At 33.7% G+C, this 23,071-nt stretch overlaps 3 protein-coding genes and 1 pseudogene across 3 annotated transcripts; 3 read left to right on the forward strand and 1 right to left on the reverse strand.

The window, feature by feature from the left end:
• Nucleotides 1-629: 629 nt before the first annotated feature.
• On the reverse strand, nucleotides 630-1,444 carry LOC18033636. The gene has a single exon (XM_006424505.2). The coding sequence runs from the start codon at nucleotides 1,340-1,342 to the stop codon at nucleotides 839-841; it is 504 nt and encodes a 167-aa protein (XP_006424568.1). The 5' UTR covers nucleotides 1,343-1,444; the 3' UTR covers nucleotides 630-838.
• Nucleotides 1,445-11,106: 9,662 nt separating this feature from the next.
• LOC18035156 lies at nucleotides 11,107-12,879 on the forward strand (annotated as a pseudogene).
• A 2,531-nt stretch (nucleotides 12,880-15,410) lies between these two features.
• Nucleotides 15,411-18,360, forward strand: LOC18035116 (ankyrin repeat-containing protein At5g02620). Its single transcript, XM_006424508.2, has 4 exons — nucleotides 15,411-15,939; nucleotides 16,676-16,825; nucleotides 16,964-17,502; nucleotides 17,590-18,360. Exons 1-4 carry the CDS (start codon nucleotides 15,411-15,413, stop codon nucleotides 18,193-18,195), a joined length of 1,824 nt encoding a protein of 607 aa, XP_006424571.2. The 3' UTR covers nucleotides 18,196-18,360.
• Nucleotides 18,361-19,186: 826 nt separating this feature from the next.
• LOC18035659 (protein ACCELERATED CELL DEATH 6) lies at nucleotides 19,187-21,431 on the forward strand. Its single transcript, XM_024179920.1, has 4 exons — nucleotides 19,187-19,718; nucleotides 19,793-19,942; nucleotides 20,079-20,623; nucleotides 20,748-21,431. Exons 1-4 carry the CDS (start codon nucleotides 19,187-19,189, stop codon nucleotides 21,429-21,431), a joined length of 1,911 nt encoding a protein of 636 aa, XP_024035688.1.
• Nucleotides 21,432-23,071: the final 1,640 nt, after the last annotated feature.

The raw sequence follows: 23,071 nt of genomic DNA on the forward strand, positions 1-23,071 counted from the left end.
TTCAAGAAGAAGAAGAAAAAAGAGTATCATGTATACTATTTATATTTTGGTGATATGATTCTGTAAATTTATTTAAAATTGAAAACATAAGTATAGTTTTAATTATGCAAATATGAATTAATTTTAATTAATAATGCGTCCGTAATCAGATAAATAGGTCAAAAAAGTAAATCTTAATCCGACATACAAAAAATCGTGCCAATCCAATTTACGAGCTGTGGATAAGACAACCACTCAATTATCCATACATATCATTTTATTGGTTATTACAGTTAAGACACTAGACAGCTTATGAACTCAAAAACTGAAACAAAATGAACCCAGAAAGCACTTTCAAACACAGAAAAACTACTATGGCAGAAGACATGGACAAGAATTAAAATATAAAAATAGGGGTAGATTTGACATATTGTTGAAAAGTTAATTATTTAGCAAGAGTCGTTATCATTTAGCTAGCAGCGATTATAGCCTCTGCTTTTCTCAACAACCCCACCAACATCAAACCCAAACCCCACCAGTTACTGACCCTTAACCTCCTCCTTTCCTTTTTTGTACCAAATTGCCCCCACCTATTTTCAAGAACTTCCAAAAAAATTTAAAAAAATCAAAATTGAAAACAAAGAGAAAATAAATCAACAAAAATTTAAATTCCGTCTAATATCTCGGATACAATCTCCAAGTTAGAGAATTACAAGCATAAAAATGATCCGGAGCCCAAAAAAAAAAAAAACTACAAATGTCAAAATTTAAAATACTGTAAAATCTATAATTAAATCTTCACTCAATGTTATTTTTCTAGGTTTTGTGATCGATATCGTTCAACAAAATTTTCAAAAATTCAATCTTGGAACCCAGTTTTTTCCCAAATTGCGTTTCTGACCCTTGTCAAATCTCCTCCTTTCAAGGTCCTGCCCACGCCCTCGTGAACCGAAAAGGAAACGATTCTCGTCCTCGCCATCTGCCTCGCCAAAAACTCGTGCGGCGGGACCCTCACGCTATCCTCACCTCCACCGTACCCGTCATCGTCGTCGCTGTCCTCTGCCGCCCTCCTCCGACTGTCCCTATACTCGTCCTTCAAAATCTTCGACCAGTCGGGTATGTTGACCGGCACCGACGCCGGAGTCCCGCCAATAGAATCGGCTCGCTTCATCTGTTTCTTCCCGAGCCGAGAACCCGAAACGGTAGTGCCTGGCTTGCGAGAGAACTCGGCCGAGTTGTCCGAGTTGCTGTTGTAGAAGTCCGACTCATCGAGTTCGAACGTCGGCGACGGCACCTCCCTCGGCGTGTCGCTTTGGAGGAATCTGTAGCTCGGTCTCGCGTAGTAACTCTTGCCGGTCGCCATTCCCTCTTCTTCCTCCTCGATTTGTTTTGTTGTATTGTTAGCGTTTGCCGCTTGGCTTTGAAGGTTTTCTCTTTAAAAGAGACTTGAGCGTTTTGCTCTGCTTTTATAAAGTTTCGCTTGCAAAGTGGATAAGGCTTGCTCTCTCCTTCGTCTCCATTTCGCCTTTTTTTAAAAAAAAATAATAATTTCGGTAATGTTGAAATTACTGAGACACCCTCCTCTAATTTTTTCACCTTTTTCCACGTAGGATTTTCAGTTTATCCACTTACAAGCATTGGCAGCTGCAATTTGGTGCATTGGATTTATCTTTAATTGCTCACAATTGCTTTGCTTTTGCAAAGTTGATGGGGGAGAATTCATGGTGCATAGTAGTGAAGTAAAACGTATCGTATAGGAGCCAAATCAATTTTATCCAATTAACTGTAAACTAGATAAACTCCCCTAATAATCGCAGTTTTAAACCAAACGGCATTATTTTTGCCGGCGTGGATGAGTTACACGTGTGGGCGAAGCAGTAAATTTGTAACGTATGGACATGGTAATCCGCTACCGGACAAAGCGTGGCAGGAGTGGGACCGTGGGGGGCAATTTGGGAAGACGAATTTGTCTCTTGCGAGAACAATTTTGTACTGCCCGTTAACGTATTTTGTCGTGACGCGAGATGGTAAAGACTAAGGAAGAGCGGGCGTTGAGGACTTGAACCTGGCCCGGTTCTATAAAAGAGGACAAAGCGGTCCTGTTTAGACGACCGAGGATTTGAGACACGTGTCTTTTATATGTGGGCCGCTACGTGGCAGCCTTCCGCTGAGTATAACTGATCGAGCGTGATGGCACGTGAAGTGGGGCCCTCACTTTGGCTGCAGTGCTTCCAGCTGGTTCTGGCCACTACCCCACTCTGTCTCCCTCCGCTGTCCTATCAAATGCGACACTCGATAATACCATATCAACTTATCTTCAAATTATCTCCTAATATAAAATATCGTAAGGTGAGAAAATTGAAATTTTTTTTGCCCTTTTGGCATTATTCACAGCGTGGAATTTATGATGAAGTTCAATTGTTGTTGAACGTTGAATGGAAATTATGGAAGTTCATGCTTTACCTGTGAAAGAGATATTATTGGTTTATTCCTTTTTTTTATTCCAAATCAAATCCAATTTTATTTCCTTTTTCTAAATTACTCTTTATTCAAAAACGAAAAATTGATTCTAAGATAATGGCTTTTTAGCGGTCGATCACAAGAATAAAAATTAGATGTCTACTTTTCCCCCTAAGTCTTCACGATAATGCTGTTTTAACAAGTGACATCTCAAGGTGTTTATGTGTCATAATGTTCTCCAAATTCAAAAGTTAATTCAAAAAGGCTACAAAACATATTCCAATAATTTTAGCTTTTTAGCCGACCTCCCACTATTGATTAAGGCTCTATTTAGTACAGCTTATTAAATAGAGTTTATAACAGTAGAACTTATAGCAGTAGAGTTTATACCAATAGAGCTTTTGCACAAAAAATCATTGGGTGTTTAGTTGTCAATAAAAAAAGTACTTTTGAACCATTAAACTATGTGATATTTTTTATATTATCTATTTTTAGAAAAGCTCTATAATCTCTATTTCCAAAAGCTCAAATTTTGGGCTTTTACTAGTAGAGGTAAATTAGCTTATTTAAGCTAAAAAAACTCTACTAAAAAAATAACCAAATACCATAAAAATTTTAAAAAAATGCTTATACGATTAAATAAGCACTTATGGCTCTTAAATAAGCCATATCAAACAGGCACTAAGTCTACAACTAACTAATTAATTTTTTTTTTCCAAAAAATATGTGACTCGATCATGCAAAAATAAGGATTTTAGCTTGTAGAGGGAGATCCAATAATTTAAGGTCGATTCGGATTAAGTAGATTACTATTATAATATACTGAAAAATTTCTTTGTAAATATTAATTCATATCGCGAATCATCTGAGACATTCGCTTGTGGATAAAAACTTAAAAAATTAGTAACTTAAAATTCTTAACTGATACATCCATATTGTAATGGTAAACCAAAAGTCCTGTGGTTAACTTGCCGAGCCAAAGTGTGGATATAATAAACTAATTAGAGATTATTAGGTAAGGGTTCCTGCATTATATTATATTAAAGTGTGATTTTGATAACGTTGTGAAATTCTTTTCCTACAATGATATGAAAGTCCATCATATACTTTAATAAAGAACGGGAATCATAAAAAAAGCAATCAATCATGAACTAATATTCCAAATCCAGCCATCATATAAAATAATATAGAGCTACAATAATGGAGATATTGAATTATTAGTTATATATTTACAACTTACAGTTTAATATATGCTGAATCACTACAAGCTCTCTCTATCCTAGCTGTTTTCTTAAAGAATAAATCATACTCTTCACTAGAAACTATAATACCTTTGCAAATGTCTTGTAAATATAGCTAAATATATTTTCTTTATTCCTCATTGGATTAAAAGTGATTAAGTAAAGGTAATTTTCTCTTTCATGAAATATAAGTAGAGCGGATATCTCTTGAATAATAATAATGATAAAAAAATCTGAGTTATACTTCATAGAATTAATGAAGAATGGTTCCATTAATTTTCTAATTGGAATATTAATAATAAAATAAAATAATTACAGAAGATTTGTGTGAGAGTTCCTATCAATATACAATTACCCTTAAATTATCTCATTGAGATTACTTAATCCATTATGAAAGATGAGCTTTTGTTTTAATCTCTTTTTTTTTTATATATATAAATAAAAACAAAATAAAATGATTCCTTTTGTTTTAAACTAGTGGACCATAATTTATAGAAAGAAGAAACTAACCCACAAGTAAAGATGTGATTAAGTACACAAACTAGATCAAATCACATTGGTTTGGGGGTTTCTTCCAAAAACAAGTTGTAAATTAAAGAAAGTGGTAGACTAATCTCACTTTTGCTTTGCGAGTAAATGATACGTAACATATGGAATTATGGTTTACATGACGCGTTCATTCTTTTTGGTCTTTCAAAATCAAAGCACAAAGCACTCTACTCATAACTAATATTTATCATGCTTTGTGAACCATCCAATTACTAAAGTGATTCCTTTCGCCTATCTCGATTCAAACCCCTTCAATAATGCAGTGGCGAAGATCATTTTTTTTTTCTCAAAAAAGGAGTTTAGATAGGGGTTGTGTTAGGTATGTACTCTCTCTAAAATTATATTTTAATAAACATCTGATATAATAACCATACGCAAGTTAATTAAAAATGTACAATTTCTAAATATTTATACAGAAAAATAGAAATTGTTTTAATTAGCATGGATAGGTCTAATTAGTTAACTTGATATGACTTTTACAGTGATATAAGAAACTGGAATTCTATTTGATGTTCACTTATGTGATACTAAGAAGAAGGAATTGTTTTATTTGTTCAAGCATTATTTATTATTAATATGTCAGACCACTTGATTAAATTATTAGTTCATAGAATATATATAATTAAATAATTAAGCTACTTGATTAAATCCCGCTATACACAGATATGTTTCATAAACATTAGGACAAAATTATTGCGTTTCATATTATTATAAGACCATGTAGTGACCCCACCATCTTAAGTCCTAATCATTCACTTCAAAATTTCAATGCCCACGAAAGGAAAAAATAGTGGGGATAAGGATTTGGGTTCCCTTATTATTAATGGTATCATTTTCAAGCCATTAAGGATGAAATGCCTTTGAGTACTTGTGGGGCATGGCATAAAAACTTAGTGGTAGCTAGCTAGCCAGCTATTTGCTAAAAGCCTAGTGGCTAGTGTTCTTAGATAATGACTTAGACAATGTAAGAGGGCCAGTGCTCAAACAATGGGTAATTTTTAACCTACCTCTGAATGAATAAATTGATATTTTACATTGTATTTTTTAAAAATTTAATTTGTTACACTGCACTCTTAATTTTTTTATTTTCTCAATTAAGTTTAACGGTGAATGGGTAAAATTAAAAGTTCATTCTTTAAATTAATTTTAATGAGAATTCTCTTTATTGTAATTGAAATAAAAATCTTAAAAAAATTAAAGGAAAAATAATAGTGGTGACAATGTATATATAACAAGAAATTTTTTTTATTACAATTGAAATAAAAACCTTTAAAAAATTAAATGAGCTAAAAATTTTATTTTTTTTTTCATATAGAGAGATATTTTTGTTATTCAATTAAAAATTAGATGGAACCGTTAAAAATAACTAAAAAATTAATAGAATTAAGAACATGATACAACGCGTCATTTTTTTTAAATAGACAATATAAAATATCAATTTATTTAAGAATAGGTTACAAATTTCCCTCAGACAATGAAACAAATGCTCTTTCATTGAATCATTAAGTAACATCATTGGATGACGTTTTGTAATTGGAATTAATGGGATAGCATTAATTTTTTAGGGGCAATAAATGTCCCTTTCTTGCCAAAAGTTTGGTGTATGATATTTGCAGTACTGCGGTCCAAAATAGAATAATTGCATGCACGATAATGCTGTTACATGGGTAGCTAGCCTGCCCTTACGACCAATAATATAATTATTGGCAGTTGTCTTCATCAGATGGCACTAATGTGATTTCTTTTGAAATGCTACATGCCAAAATTAGGGTTTGAATATCTGGCTCGGGGTTGGGACCGATTTGTTTTTATTTGTGTGATTTTTTTTTGAAAAGGAAAAAGGAAATTACTTGCTTCACGCAGCTAACTAATAAAACAAAACGAATATTGTACTTAGTTTCTTGGTTGTATATACCGAAAATAACTTTGTAAAAGGCCATGGCACTCCTGTGCCTCAAATGGGTAGTTGTAACTTGCAAGATTTTTTTTTTCTAGATTACTTGCACCATAAAAATTGTTAGAAACAGCATTTTATTCAAAATACAATTTAATTTGTTGAATAAAAAAAAAATAACTCCACACATCCACAAAAATTCCAAAACCGTCTCTATTTGCACTTAATTAATTCACTACAGATTTCAAGCGAAAAAAAATAAAAATTGGTAGATACATGTAGGGATGAGCATGGGTTAGTTTGAGTTGTGTTTTAAGTCAATTCAAACCAAATCAGAAAAATTTAGATTCAACCTAAAATCAACTCAAATATTTTTAACTCAACCCAAACCAATCCATTTGAGTTTGGTTTGAATTTTATAATCAAAATAATTTTTTTATTTCGACAAATTTAATTATATCAAAGTTATAATAATTGTTAATTGTTATTAAATATTAAATTAATATTAAAATATGAAAAAATATAGTGGATAAAAATTATAAATAATAGATTTTACAATAACTTCATCCTTAAATTAAGGATACTAGAAAATTAAAATAAAGTTTAATCATGAAAATCATTATTTCTTAATAAATGATAATGTAAACTTTAATAATAAATTTCCACAAACATGACATCAACAAGTTAATTAAAATAAAGAAAATAAAAAAACTAATAGTATTAACCATGTTACAACACAAATTCTAACAATGTCCATACAAATCAAAACAAAATAAGACATGCCAACTCAAGTATTAAAGCAATTCATCATAATCATTCTCATTCGCAGTACTTTAATGAAAAGATTCCATGATCAATTAAGTCCGCTCCTTTACCAACAAATAAATAGTCTAAAAAAATTATAATGTTGAATATTTATAAAGATGAGTAAATTTAGAAAAGAACATGATTCATATCAAAATCGTAAGAATAATATCAATTCAAAACTATCGCCTTTGTTGTTACACTTGATCCAAACTCTAAATTAAATAAAAATAAATTAGTAAAAAAAAAGACTGGTGATAAACAAATATATAATTTTTTTTTTACTTGTTATGATAAACAATGGAATTGAAATGGTGAGAAATTGAATTTGAATGTGAGATTTTGGAATTAGAAACAATGGAATTAATTTATTTTCTTTTTTGTTTAATTTATTTTCTACGGACATGTCACCTTGAGTTTTAGAAATTGATCCACAACTCATGGATAAACCATACCCAAATTATTATAACATGATTTCTTACATGATAGTCCAAATTTAACTCATTTTCATGATTTATCCAAACCAAACTATTTTACTTGGTTTGGATTTGGGTAAACCCATGGGTTATGGATTTATGCCCACCCCTAGATACATGTGATTCCCATCATGTATGCGTGAATAAAAAATCATTGAGGGGGAACAATTTGCGACTTGAGAATTTCTTGAACGCTTTGAAGGTCGAACAATTGAAAAATGAATCATTATTGTAGATTTGAATTTAAAATTTGATGAAATTAGAAAAATAAAAGTGAGGAAATATGTTTACATATTTGTTTGCTTAACTGGTATGGTGAATAAGCGTTAAAGTAATATACAAATGTCTTTAATATCAGTAATGTTAATAACATATATTTTTAATAGTAGTAATTTATATATATATATATATATATATATATATATATATATATATACACTCGCATATCTCATATATATATATATATATATAGAGAGAGAGAGAGAGAGAGAGAGATATTAAGATCAATTTTTAAAATATAAAGATCCTCACTCGCATATCTCATATACCGGTATCATTATTTTTCAAATCTCATAGCTGTCATTTGCACCATGAGCTAAGCAATCGGCAACTTTTAAAATGTCGAGGCCATGAGCTCGGTGTATTTGATGTATGCAAACGCGGCGATTGAATAGAAACTTTATAACAAAACTAAAAGTCTAAAAGTATATGATAGATTTGGTGTAATTTGGAGATGCGCAAACTCAGAGAAGTACCTTTTTCGATAAATATATTCCATGCTTGACTCACATACCACCTCCATTATTTTTCAATTAAAATATGAATATACACCATGATTATAGAGATATATTTGACACATCAATCTTAGAGAAATGTAGTCAGTGACTTGCATTGATCTAGATCTTCAATCAACTTTATCTTTCAAACGTACCCATGTGTTTGTAGTGACTTTTTTTTTTGAATTACAATATAATACACTGATATCTATAGTTAATAATCTATTGAAACTCTTAAATCAATTATGTACATGTGATTATGTAATCGAGATATTTGGACTTATGATAGATCAAATTTACTCTCAAAAAATTTAAGAAATCAGCCGCTATAACATGTATAGGAGAATACTTAGAACCCTTGACTTGAGAAATTAATAAAATAAGGAGATATCTATCGTTCGACCAAAAAATAATTTTGTTATAATTGCATAGCATTTTTATTAGAATAAGTAATAAACCATAGAATAAGATCTCTCATGATCTGAGCTTTACTGATCTTTTAAAAATCTTCTGCCATGTGTTTTTTTAATGATAGTGTATAGGTAAGATTTAACTTTTTTTATTTTTTTATTTATTAACAACCAATCAGTAATTAAATTATTTATTCAGTACATGATCATATCAGAAGAGAATCTTAATTCATAAACCAATGTTATTATTACACAATGACCGATGGGGCTGTGCATATTAGCCAATTGAGCCGCGGCCACTTCAGTGCATACGAATTGGCACCAATGTGAAACGTTTGGCAAAGGCCCAAAGGCATAGGTATAAATGAGTGATCCAAGAATGATTTTGAGTGGCCAGCGTCCTAGCAACACATTTTGAAGAGAGATTTCCAGCAGTTTTTGAAAACGACTAACATCTTATTTGAAATTGAGATGCTGTAACTTTTAAACTATAATTACTGTAAAAAATGTAATTATAAAACAAAAATTAATAGTATGTAGTAAATATAAATTTTAAATAATAATTTTGACAAAAATTATTAAACATATAATAGATTTTTTATTATATAAGTAAAAAATCATATTAACATAAATTTCAAGTTACAACAGCTGGTGTTTATTAAATATTTTAGTACTGTAACTTCTAAAGTATAACTGCCCAAACTCAATTTCAAACGAATCCTAAACTGCAATTCCATTTGTATGTAATGAATAAAAAAAATTGATAATGTGTGGCATAAAATTAAGAGAACCCAAAAGGGCATAGGCCGTGACCGAACTGTTTGTAGGTGATCCATTTATATTCTATAAACATGTCATTTCGATGGATCAAATTCGAAATAGGCCACTATGATATGTATTGTCGTCCACAATAATGCTCAGTTCTGATGCCGGAACATCGGCATCACATATTGTAGAATACATATAATTGATTACAAATTCCTTCCCCAGATGCTCCTCTCCTTTTGAATCCACAAAAAAAAAAAAAAAATTCAATTACCAACCTTAAATGTTATTGAATTGAGCATATCCTAATTTTATCTTAATAGAAAATTCGAAGGCACCTAAAACCCTTAACACTCTTGAAACAAAACTACAAGGTGTATTTATTTTTCTGATTGGAGAATAGAATAATTGATTGTGTTTACTCTTTAAAAGACTAAGGGAATGAGAATAGACTTTGGTTGAGGCTCATAAATATGAGAATGAAAAATAAGAATCTGATTCCACTAGAGTAAGTAGAAATGAAAATGAGGAATAAATTGATTTTTTTTCTTTAAAAAAACAAAAAATTACTTTTTTAACCCATTTAAATGTCTAATAACAACAACAACAACTAATTTATTCAAAAACTCACAGCATTATGTCAAATATTATAAGTATAACAAACATGCATATGTTTACTTTAAAAGTATATATTTATTTATTTTGTTGGTAAAAATATACATGACTTTAATTTAGGGTATTTTTATAACTCGTATCAATCCATTTAGATTAAACAAAATAAACATATAATGGAAAAATTATTAAGTTCCACTCCCTCATCCAATTCCAGCCTATTTGTGTTCTATCACACTCAATTCCTGCATTGGATTTGAAGTTAGTAAATACACGTAAGTATATTACTATACACACAGCGCTTGGCCAGTATCTTGACAAGATGAAAAGGACAGAAAAAAGAGCAAACAGCAGTCACGCTCTCCATGTCGCGGTTGGCAAATTTTTGCAATAGCTTCGAGTTAAATTCACTGGAATCAGTCATCTGCATGGTACTCAACTTTATCTTAAGTTGTTCAGAGGTACCTATCAAAAAAATTCTTATGAGTAACAGGTAACTTGACGGTTAGATTCGCAATAGCTCTTGGCGAAGGTTGAGTTTGAAGTTAGTTTGTCGTGCGGGGCCTTACCATTCATATTCCAAGCTTTGGGTTTTTGAAAGGGACTTTGGTCTTGATTGTCTTGTACCACATTATATGTTTAATATTTTTCGCTTTCTAGCTTCTACTTTGAGGGGTTAGGCTAGCTGTTTTGTACCCCCCTTTCTTGGAGGTTTTTTCTTTTTTTCATTTTTATTTTTATTTATTTTTCTCCCAATTAATAGCAGTTATATAGAACTGTAAAGTGTTCTTTCAATCAAAGTAAGTGGGTTAAATCATCAATGTTATTAGGATAGGAATGTTGCAAACTCTTTGGAGTTCACTGTTAACGCATCCATTATGACATCAATTTCATCAGCTGTAACATGAAATGTGACTCGCGCCAATAAAAAACTAGACTATCGTTTTATAATATTTAGCATAACATAAACTTTTATTCGGTAAGTTCTGTATTTGTTTCTAGCTAGTGTACTAAAGACCTTTCCCGTTAACAATCAATTAAAAAAAAAACACGTATATATAAGCTAAATAAGCAAAAGCCTCATAACAATCAAACGATCACTTTATCTTGTTCTTTCTGATTAGACCTCTGTGGCGTCAAATGTCTTCCATAGGCATAGAAGAAACTGATGCTAAAAATAAAATCAACTCAGAGCTTTATAGTGCTCTGATGATCAAACAAGATGAGCAGAAGGTGATTGAACTCTGCAGAAAAGTCCCTGATCACTCATTGTGCGTGTTTACAATTTATGATGACACAGTACTGCATGTGGCTGCTTACACCAAGAAAAGTGACTTGGTGATGAAGCTACTTGACGAGTTACCCGACCAGTCTCTCGACAAAATGACACGACAAAACAAAGCAGGAAACACTATTCTACATGAGACTGCCTCCAGCAACCATGCTCTCCCCGTCGCAGACAAATTGTTTAGGAAGGCACCCGGACTGCTAGGCATGCGCAATAACAATGGAGGGACTGCTTTACTTCGCGCTGCACACAATGGCAAAATTGAGATATTCAACTTCCTTGCTGGAAAAAATTTCAGGTTATGATCATGCCACTAGGCAGCCCTTTCTTCACCTAATTAAATTATAAAACCAGTGTTCTTCACATTGCGGGTGACTGATTCCAGTGGCTTCATAATTAAATTACAACTCCAGTCCTTCAAGAGCAGTCTTAAGATACAAAAATATGGCAGCGAGAAAGACAACGGAGAAGAAGGAAGAAGCAGTGGCGGAGGAGGAGGAGATGTGGACATTCCATTGTTTCTAGCTACAAAATCAGGATGTGTGGAGATTGCTAAACAAATACTCAAAGTATATCCGCAGTCAGTCGGGTTCATTGACCATGAGGGACGAAACATACTACATGTGGCAAACAAGTACCGCCATTTAGAGATCTTTGGGCATGCAGGAAAAATGGAGGCATTGGTTCGGAGGCTTTTTCGAATCGACCACCATGGCAACACCATATTGCATATGGTTGGTAAGGAAAGAAAAGATTATTTACCCGAAAAGACTGAAGGCCCTGCGCTTGTTGTGCAGGAGGATTTGCTTTGGTACGATGTGAGATTAATATCACTAGTTCACTACTACATTGCTAGCTCTTCTAATTATTTTATCATTGTGTTAGAGCTTGAGTTCAATTTCATGTGTTGCAGCGAGTAACAGAAAGCGAGCATACCCTATTTTGTGAATCACCGGAACAACGTGGGGTTTACGGCAGAAGGGTTATTTGATTCTGCAAATTATGACCTTCGTGTTTTATCAAAAGAATGGCTGATTCACACAGCAGAAGGATGCTCAGTCATTGCTGTTCTCATTGCTACCGTACCATTTGCTGCAGCATAAACTGTACCAGGTGGTTCAAATGAGAGAACTGGTTACCCTATCCTCATTCATCAACCTTTCTTTGTAGTTTTTACTTTATCTGATGTTCTTTCTCTCACGTCCCCTTTGGCGGCTGTGGTTACATTTCTCTCAGTTCTCACTTCTTCGTTTAGATTAGAGGAATTTGCACTCTCTTCCTAATACAATGACCCTTGGCTTCATATTTCAGTTTTTTTTTTTTTTTTTTTTTTCGTGTGCCTTATGATGGTAGCATTTGCAGCAACGGGTCTGCTCATGATTAAAAACAAGGAAAATTCGGCAAAAATCGTGCTGTACGCTTGCTCTTCCATCCCAGTAGGAGTTTTTGCACTAACATATTTCCCTCTATATACCACAACATCAACAAAGAGAGCTATCAAGCACTAAACCAAGATGACAGGGCAGTTCTTGATTCCTTAGAGATTTACAGCTCTACCGAAGAAGATCTCATGTCTTTCCATTAGTACTCAAGCTCGATCTTCTAGTTCTTCCTTTATTCCATGAATTACGTACACATGCCATGCTTAAATTGTGCCTGTTAAAATAAGTTTCTTGCAATAATGAGTTTGCAAATATTTATTGTGTCTTCTAGAAATTCTGCGTGCATGTTGAATTCAAATGCACTGAAAAACGTATGTCGCTTGAATTCCTCCATTTTTAATGGCTTTGACAATATTGATTACGCCTTTGGGGTCGGAGATGAAGTAAAATCTAAGTTGGATAAGCTTCATTAGGGCTTTCAATGACAGGATTCAATTTCCAGTAGAACTTACAGAACTCTTTTTTATATTCTATTGATCCCTTTTCCTTTTTCGTGAATGATGCAAAGAGCGATTCCAATTTATATGTATTTTATTCTCTAAGAAACCACTCTTCACCGGTTTCATTTGCAAATTTTGTGTCTTTCACATTGAAGCCACAGGAATCGGTCACCGCATGCACCTTCAACTTTATCTTAACAGGTAACTTAATGGTTAAATTTCGGACTTATTCTTTTTCTCCCAATTAAATAGCAGTTATATAGAACTGTTAATTATTCTTTCATTCAAAGTTGTGCGGGATTGGGACAGCACTTTATTTCTGTTTTATTTTAATCAGACTAATTGAAGTTAAAGCTTCAATCTTATTGGGATAGGAATGGTACAAACTCTATGGAGTTCACTGTTAAGGCATCCACTATGACATCGACTGTAACATGAAATGTGACTCACGCCAATCAAAGCTACAGTATCATTTTATAAAATTTAGCATAACGCAAAGTTTTATTCGGTAAGTACTCAGTCCTCAGTCCTGTGTCATATCTAGTGTACTAAAGACCTTTCCCCGTCAAAATTAAGAGTCAAGTCAAGCTATACTGATACATAAAATATATCCTATGTGTTTCGTTACATTTCTAACTTTTTTGTTACACATCTTAAGAAAATCAATTTTTTTTTTTTTTAAAAAAAGCTTGATGCGATATATTTTTGGGGTGAAAAACATCGTGACCAGGTGCGCACAAGCAGAAGGTACTATCCTCAGCCTGAGGTGTCTCCTCCAGAAAGTAATACCTCAAGAGGTATGAGGTTGGTCGTGTGAGTACAGCAGACCTGAGGGTGATCGAGGAGAGACCAAGATCCAGTTAGACCAAAGACTTAGTCAAAGGTCAACATGTGTTTTTAAAGAACCCGGGCACGAAACCACGCAACGGCAGTTACACTACCCATTCATCCATGATTGCAAAGATACACCATACATACTTTCACTTCCGAGCCAACAACGATCGTGAGGGAGAGGGAGCCGATAATTCAGGTTGGTTATAAAAGCTACAGAGAATGGAGATAAAAAGGGGTTAGACAATTTCTTAATTGACTTCCAAATACTCTTTCCCTCCTTTTTCTCTTGCTCTTGATAATCCTCTACTTTGTCTACTTTTCTTTCTGAAAATTAGGCTTTTTAATTTGAACATATATAATTAAGCCACGAATTTGTGGCACAAGTTTTTCCAAAAGAGAATCAATTATTGATTTAAGCGTTTGAGGGTTTTCATCGGAAAAATATTTGGCGCCTCTCTAACTGGATATTGTGAGTACAGGTGATTCAACATAGAGAGCTTGTGGTCGAAGTTATCTGTTCGAGTGGGATAGCCGCCGTGCTAAGTCATTTCTATGATAAACAACATTTAAATGTTGACGAGGATACTTGCTCTCAAGTCTATCGACCAGATTCTGGCATCAACAATATACAATATAACCTCTATAAATTAATACTCGATAAATTAATAATCTCTATAATATAATTATTTTTTGCGGTTCCGACTTGGACCCTGAAGCTAAATTAATAATTTTGATAAATTAATAAGATAATAATTTTTCTGAGAACTCCTATATAATTCTGTGGTCCCATTTATATCATAAATTAATAAATTTAAAAATTAAAAATACTGTAAAATTACAAATATAACTGAATATGTCAATTTATTAAAATATGAGTCTATTGTAACTTGTTTTTTTTTTCTTGAAATTTAATTCTAGTTGAATCTCATCTCTAATTTTTCTTAAATTCTATTGATTATATTTGTAAAATACAATGAATTTTCAGTCAATTAAATGTTAGTTCTTTGTACTGTGAACAAACTCTATAAATTAATAAATTATTAATTTATCGATTAATTAATATCTCTTTAAATTAATAAATTTCTATGGTCCCGACATTATTAATTTATAGAGGTTATATTGTATTGATAGAGATGAAGCGCAATAATTTTGCCTATAAAAATTTACGGCTTCAAACTTTATCTAGGACGATCCATATTCAACCACAAGATGCCGTGAATATATAGAATAAAGAACATTATTGGACGAACAAGTTCTTAATTTTCAATTAGCAATCGTGAATTCTTAACTGTTTTTGAATTAAGCATATTCCAAACTCAGTGGAAATCTTAGGGCACTAATTAAAGTATGTGTGTGTGTGTGTGTGTGTAGGTTTGTATGTAAGTATCAATTTACTTAAGTTCTATCTTGGGAAACTTCAAAATACCTAATAAGCGAGCTATGAGCTGTATCACAGAAGAAGTTGATGCCAGACATAAAATAAACTCGGAGCTATTCGATGCTCTGATGATTTCAGAGAACGAAAAGAAGGTGATAGAAGTGTGCAGAAAAATTTCAGATCATGCGTTGCATGTACTAACAGTACACGATGACACGGTGCTGCATATGGCGACATATTTCAAAAGAGATGATTTAGCACTGAAGCTGCTTGATGAGATTCCTGAACTTTACATCCACAAAATGACTCGTCAGAATAAAGCAGGAAACACTGTTCTACATGCGACAGCTACCAGCAGTCGCGCTCTCCCTGTTGCCGATAAATTGTTGAGGAAAGCTCCTGGGTTGCTAGGGATGCGTAACAACAATGGCGAGACTGCTCTATTTCGTTCTGCACGTTATGGTAAAGCTGATATATTTAACTTTCTTGCTGGTAAAATTGCTGGTTATGATCAGCCCAGTAAGCAGCCGTTTCTTCAGAGGAATGATCAGTCCACTGTTCTTCACATGGCTATTATTTCTCAACACTTCGGTAACTTCATACTTAAGTATTATATTATCTTTTTTATTGTATCGTTCAATCTTTTTGCATATCCTCATCCTTCCAAGCGTACAATTATCATGCTGTTAGCGTGCAAAGGTCATTCGTTAACAGGAAAAAACCCGTAAAAAATTGAAAAATAGCTTAAATTAAGGTCAGTGAAGGAAAATAACACACTTATCATTTTTCTTAGGTAAATAGACGGCTGCAAAATGATTTTGGAGACTGAGACGCATTATTTTCAGAAATGGTCATATATACCAATTTTAGGACACAGATGACAATATTTTTTTTGAAATAAATTTTGAAAGTATGTGTTACCATTTTTTAACACAAAAGGGGTATGCGAGTCTCACAAATTTATAAATTTGTGTGACAATTTCTAAAAGTAATGCAGTGTCTGTGGCCGTTTTATTAAACCACGGGGTTCAGTGTCTATTTGCTTATTCCTTAGTTTGATAGCTAAAAATTGGTATTGTGGTAAAAATTGATTTAAGCAATCTGTCTCGCCGGATAGGTGCTCAACAAGCTATCAATGAACAATCAACACGCAATCGACACGAGATTTACATGTCTATTGTTTGTCTAGCGCGATAGATTTCTGAAGGATATCAAAATGCTCTCTTCCCACCCCCCCCCCCCCCCCCCTTTTTTCTAATAGAGAAAAAGAGCAAGTAGAATACTTTTGTGAAACTGATTGAATTAAAAAATTCAAATGCAAGAACAGAATTGGCACTGGAAATTGCAAAGGAATACAAGTATTTAATAGGGGAAAAAGATATGGACGGGATGACTGCACTTCAGCTTCTCTCGTGCAAGCCAGAAGCTTTTAAACTCAAGCAAGAACGTGGATTCTTCAAGAAACTCTTGCATTTTCGTAAGCTTCCTTAGCAACTTTCATGTGCTCTGTGTTTTTCCTTCTTTGCTCGTCTATAGCTGTCTGGAATTGAAACAATCATGCTTTAATTTCATGACCTCCTTGGGGCAATTGTTAGCTCTCATATTTCTTGAAAAGTGAAATTCAGTTGTGATTCATCCTGGAGAGAAGAAACTCAAAGAGAAGAGAGACAATATGCAGCAGTTGTTGAGCTTGCCAAGTTTCTAATAGAAAGAGACACCTCATGGGAAGTTACAACTCCAATCCGAGACAAAGGCAGGCCTAAAATACACAAATACGGCTCAGCCAGCGAGAAAGGCAGCGAAGAAGAAGGAGGACGCAGCGGCGGCGGAGATCATGTAGACACCCCATTGTTTCTGGCAACAAAATCAGGATGTGTAGAGATTGTTAAACAAATACTCCAAATATATCCGCAATCACTCGGGTATATTGATCATGAAGGAAGAAACATACTACATGTAGCAATCAAGTATCGCCAGTTAGAGATCTTTGAGACCGTACGCAAAATGGAGGCATTGAGTCGGAGGCTTGTTTCAAAGATTGACAACAATGGCAACACCATTTTGCATACGGCTGGAGAGAAAATAAAAGATTATATACCTGAAAAGATGGAAGGCCCTGCACTTGTTCTGCAGGAGGAGTTGCTTTGGTACGAGGTGAGAACTATTATCAATACTCCATTGCTACCTCTTCTAATAATTTATCATCGTACTGATGCTTGAGTTCAATTTGACGAGTTGCAGCGAGCAAAGGAAGCGAGCATACCACATTTTGTGTATCACCGGAACAATTTGGGGCTTACGGCAGAATGGTTATTTGCTGCTGCGAATAATGAGCTTCGTGGTTCATCAAAAGAATGGCTGATTCACACAGCAGAAGGGTGCTCAGTCGTGGCTGTTCTCATTGCTACCGTTGCATTTGCTGCAGCATACACGGTACCAGGAGGTTCAGATGACAGTACCGGTTACCCTATCCTCATTAATCAACCTTTCTTTGTGGTTTTTACCATCTCTGATGTTCTGTCTCTCACGTCCTCTTTGGCGGCTGTGGTTACATTTCTCTCAATTCTCACTTCCCCGTTTAGATTAGAGGACTTTAAGCACTCTCTTCCTAACAAGATGACCCTTGGCTTTACATTTCTTTTTTTTTCCGTGTGCCTTATGATGGTAGCATTTGCAGCAACAGTTCTGCTCATGATTAAGAACAAGGAAAATTGGGCAAAAATCGTGCTGTACGCTTGCTCTTTTGTCCCAGTAGGGATTTTCGCACTAACATATTTCCCTCTAGATACCACAACATCAACAAAGAGAGCCATCAAGTACTTAACCAAGATGACAGGGCAGTTCTAGGTTCCTCAGAGATTTACAGCTCTACTGAAGAAGATCTCATGTCTTTCCAATAGTACTCGAGCTCGATCCTCTAGTTCTTCCTTTGTTCCGTGAATTATGTACACATGCCACGCTTAAATTGCGCCTGTTAATAATAAGTTTCCTGCAATAATGAGTTTGCAAGTCTTTATTGTCTTCTAGAAATTCTGCGTGTATACTGAATTCAAATGCACTTAAAAAGTATGTCGCTTGAATTCCTCCAGTTTCAATGGCTTTGAAAATATTGATTACGCCTTTGGGGTCGGAGATGAAGTAAAATCTAAGCTGGATAAGCTTCGTTAGGGATTTCAATGACAGGATTCAATATGCAGGAGAAGCCACACAACTCTTTTTTGTTTCTATTGATCCCTTTTTCTTTTTCGTGAATGATGCAAAGAGTGATTCCAATTTATATCTATTTTATTCTCTATGAAGCCACTCTTCACCGGTTTCATAGTGATGCCAGTTAGCAAATTTTGTGCCTTTCACATTGAAGCCACAGGAATCGGTCACCTGCTTGCACCTTCAACTTTATCTTAGCAGGTAACTTAATGGTTAAATTTCGGACTTGTCCTTTGTCTTGCAATTAAATAACAGTTATATAGAACTGTTAATTATTCTTTCAAAAGTTGTGCGGGAGTGGGACAGCACTTTAGTTCTGTTTTATTTTAATCAGACTAATTGAAGTTAAAGCTTCAATCTTATGGGAATAGGAATGGTACAAACTCTATGGAGTTCACTATTAAGGCATCCACTATGAATGTGACTCACGCCAATAAAAGCTAGAATATCATAATACAAAGTTTTATTCGGTAAGAACTCAGTCCTGTATCATATCTACTGTACTAAAGACCTTTCCCCGTCAACAAGCAATTTAAACCCAACATATAATATAAACCAATTAAGCTTCTCATAACAATCAATTAGTCACTTATCCTAACCTTCCTCAAATTTTAAACTGCTCAGCCTTCAAATGTCTTCCATAGGCATGGAAGATACTGATGCTAAACTTAAAATCAACTCAGAGCTTTATAATGCTCTGATGATCAAACAAGATGAGCAGAAGGTGATTGAAATCTGCAGAAAAGTCCCTGATCATGCATTGTACGTGTTTACAATACATGACGACACAGTACTGCATATGGCTACTTACACCAAGAAAAGTGACTTGGTGATAAAGCTACTTGACGAATTACCTGACCAGTCTCTCGACAAAATGACACGACAAAACAAAGCAGGAAACACTATTCTACATGAGACTGCCACCAGCAATCATGCTCTCCCTGTCGCAGACAAAGTGTTAAGGAAGGCACCGGGGCTGCTAGGCATGCGCAATAACAACGGAGAGACTGCTTTGCTTCGCGCTGCACGCTATGGCAAAGTTGATATATTCAACTTCCTTGCTGGCAAAATTTCTGGTTATGATCATGCCACTAGGCTGCCCTTTCTTCACAGAAATGATAAAACCAATGTTCTTCACATTGCCATTCTTTCTCTGCATTTTGGTAAGTGATTTCAGTATACATATCATTATCACGTTTTTGATCACTTCTTGATTGCGAACAAAATGCAATAACAGATTTAGCCCTGCTGATTGCGAACGATTATAAGTACTTAATTGATGAGAAAGATGTGGATGGGATGACTGCTCTTCAGCTTCTCGCATGCAAGCCTGAAGCTTTTAGTCGCAAACATGTGGAAGGAATTCTCAAGAAGCTAATCAGTTGCGGTAAGTTTCCTTACTTCCAATGTGATTTTAATTTTCCTCTTCTTTGATTTCCTTCATTTGGTTGGAAATAAATTATGAAGTAATATTGTCTTAGGTACTCCCAGTTGTATGCACTAAACTTGTGTTTGTTGAAAAGTTAAATATACTTGTAGTTTGGCCCAAAGACAAGAATATCGACAGGAAAAGCGACAACGTGAATTAGCTAAGGAGCTTGCCAAGTTTCTAATTTTTAGAGATACTTCATGGGAGGTCACTGAATCAATCCAGGACCAAAGTAGGCCTAAGATACACAGATATGGGGCAAATCCTAGTGCCTCATCTCGTGATCAGAAAGGGATTGCTGAAGTCTCGGCCATCGATCATGCTGAAACCCCTCTGTTTCTAGCAACAAAATCAGGATGTATTGAGATTGTTAAGGATATACTCAGTGTATACCCTCAAGCAGTTGAACATATAGATGATGAAGGGCGAAATATATTACATGTCGCGATTAAGTACAGGCAGTTGGAGATTTTTGAGCGTGTAGTGCAAATGGAAATACCACTGCGAAGGCTAGTTCGAAAAATAGACTACAATGGCAACACCATATTCCACATGGCTGGGATCAAAAGAAAAGATCATGTACCTGAAAAGATGGAAGGCCCTGCTCTACTTTTGCAGGACGAGTTGCTCTGGTACGAGGTGAGATTTATCATATCTCTAATATATCTCATGATTTAGTAAATATATATCCTGATTTAGTAAATATAATTTTAAGTGAGAAATGTGTATATACATAAAATGATTTTATTATGTGTTTTTGCAGCGAGTGAAGAGTGTGACAATGCCCCATTTCCTGAACCACCGGAACAACATGGGGTTCATCCCGGAAGAGTTATTTTCTATTGCAAATAATGAGCTTCGTGCTCAATCAAAACAATGGTTGATACACACAACAGAAGGATGCTCAGTGGTGGCAGTTCTCATTGCTACCGTGGCCTTTGCTGCTGCATACACAGTACCAGGAGGTTCAAATGAGAACACTGGCTATCCAATCCTCATTAATCATCCTTTCTTTGTTGCTTTCACCGTCTCCGATGTTCTATCTCTCACATTTTCGTTGGCAGCTGTGGTTACATTTCTCTCAATGCTCACATCCCCTTTCAGATTGGAAGACTTTAAGCACTCGCTTCCTAATAAAATGATCATGGGCTTCACATTTCTGTTTCTTTCTGTGTGCCTTATGATGGTAGCATTTGTAGCAACAATTCTGCTTATGATAAAGAGCAAGGAAAGTTGGGCTAAAATTGTGTTGTACACTTGCGCTTTCATCCCAGTTGGAGTGTTTGCACTCTCTTATTTTCCTATATACATAACAAATTCAGTAACAAGAGGTCTCAATTATTTACGCGACAAGGCAAAAGTATTGGTCCCTCAGTGGCTTGTAAACATATTTTGCTTCTCATCCAACAGTTTTAAGGTGAAAGCTACAAGTTCTTCCATCCCATGAAATTCTGGACTTCAGCTTGCAGTCTTCTTATGTTAGAATTGAATAAATCAGACATTGATTTGGGTTTCATTATTTAGGAACTTCGGGTTGAATTTGGAGTTTTCAATTTGTAAATTTTCCTTTTATGTGTGGTGATAATTCACTGTGACTTATTATCATTGATGTCTTATATATATGTGTGTATATATTAAAAAACCATCAATAAAGTGAGTCCCAACAAATTAATCTTTCGAATTTTCCTTACTCTTATTTGCATGCGTGAATTGTTTGTGTTGGTTTATCTTAAACAAAAAAGAGTCGTTACTATTCCAAGCTAAAGAAAGTTAAAAAAAGGAAAAAAAAAAAAAAAGAGATAAAAAAGGAGAGAGATGGAAGCCAAGTAGCAAATCTTGGAAGCTAAAATAAGGCAAGACATTGATAGGCTTGCGGCGTTTGCATGTTTTGTTTTTCTTTCAAGCAATTGCGAAGAAAATTAAGTTGGACGCATTTTTTTCAACTTTTGATTGCAAGTTTCTTTATTTTCGATGTTGAGCGCATTAGTTAAATCTCTTTCTTACGTGGGGATAGAAGTCTCATTTCAGGATTAGTGTTTATGTTTAGATCTTAGGTCTTGTTTAGGATCGAGATACTGTAATTTTTAAGTTATATCTGCTGTAGAAAAAAAAATTATAATTATGAAACAAAAATTAATAATATATAGTAAATATACATTTTAAATAATAATTTTAACAAAATTATTAAAGATATAATATATTTTTTATTATACAAGTGAAAAATCATATTAAAATAATTTTTAAGATACAGCAGCTAGTGTTTACCAAACACTTTAATACTATAACTTAAAAGTTACAGCTACCCAACCTCAATTCCAAACGCACTCTTAAACTCATTTATCTTGTCTCTAAGTGCACTCTAAACATAATGGAATTTTTTTACTCATATATGAATGTGGTCTCACATATACTAAGGTGGCGTTTGTTTTTTAACTTAATGACTTAAAGTGACTTAACTTAATTAATTAAGTTAATTAGAGGTGTTTGTTTTTATAACTTAATAATGAGACTTTTTAGATAATTTTGACTTAATAAAATAAGCTAATTTTTTTGGCTTTTTACTTAATGGAGAAATCTGAATTAAGTTAATTACTTGCTAATGTCAAAAATATCCATGTTTTATAATTTATTTTTTAAGTCTATCCCAAAACTCACCCATAGATATTTACCCCACATAAAAATATCCCTATTTTTTCTTTCTTATATTATATACGATAAAATTTGAAATTTATGGTATTTTATATATTAAAATTCTAAAATAATTATGTATTCACTTGAATATAGTTTTACTTATAAATGTTAAAATATTGTGGTATTTAATATATTATTTATTTGCCATTCAAATTTAATAAGGATACAAATGTAAAAGTACATATTTTCAGTTTTTTAAGTTGAAAAAAACAAACAAGTTAATACTTATTTTCAAGATTCAAACGAAAAAATAAACATATTATTTAGATTCAGAAATTCAGATCTATTCAGAATTCAGACTAATTCAGGTATATTCAGATTTCAGATAAAAAAATAAACGCCACCTAAGTGAGCTGCATAAATTAGGTCAAACCTATAAAATTTCTCTTATTTTTC

This window comes from Citrus clementina, unplaced genomic scaffold (assembly GCF_000493195.1).
Source record: "Citrus clementina cultivar Clemenules unplaced genomic scaffold, Citrus_clementina_v1.0 scaffold_8, whole genome shotgun sequence".
NCBI classification, from domain to species: domain Eukaryota; kingdom Viridiplantae; phylum Streptophyta; class Magnoliopsida; order Sapindales; family Rutaceae; genus Citrus; species Citrus x clementina.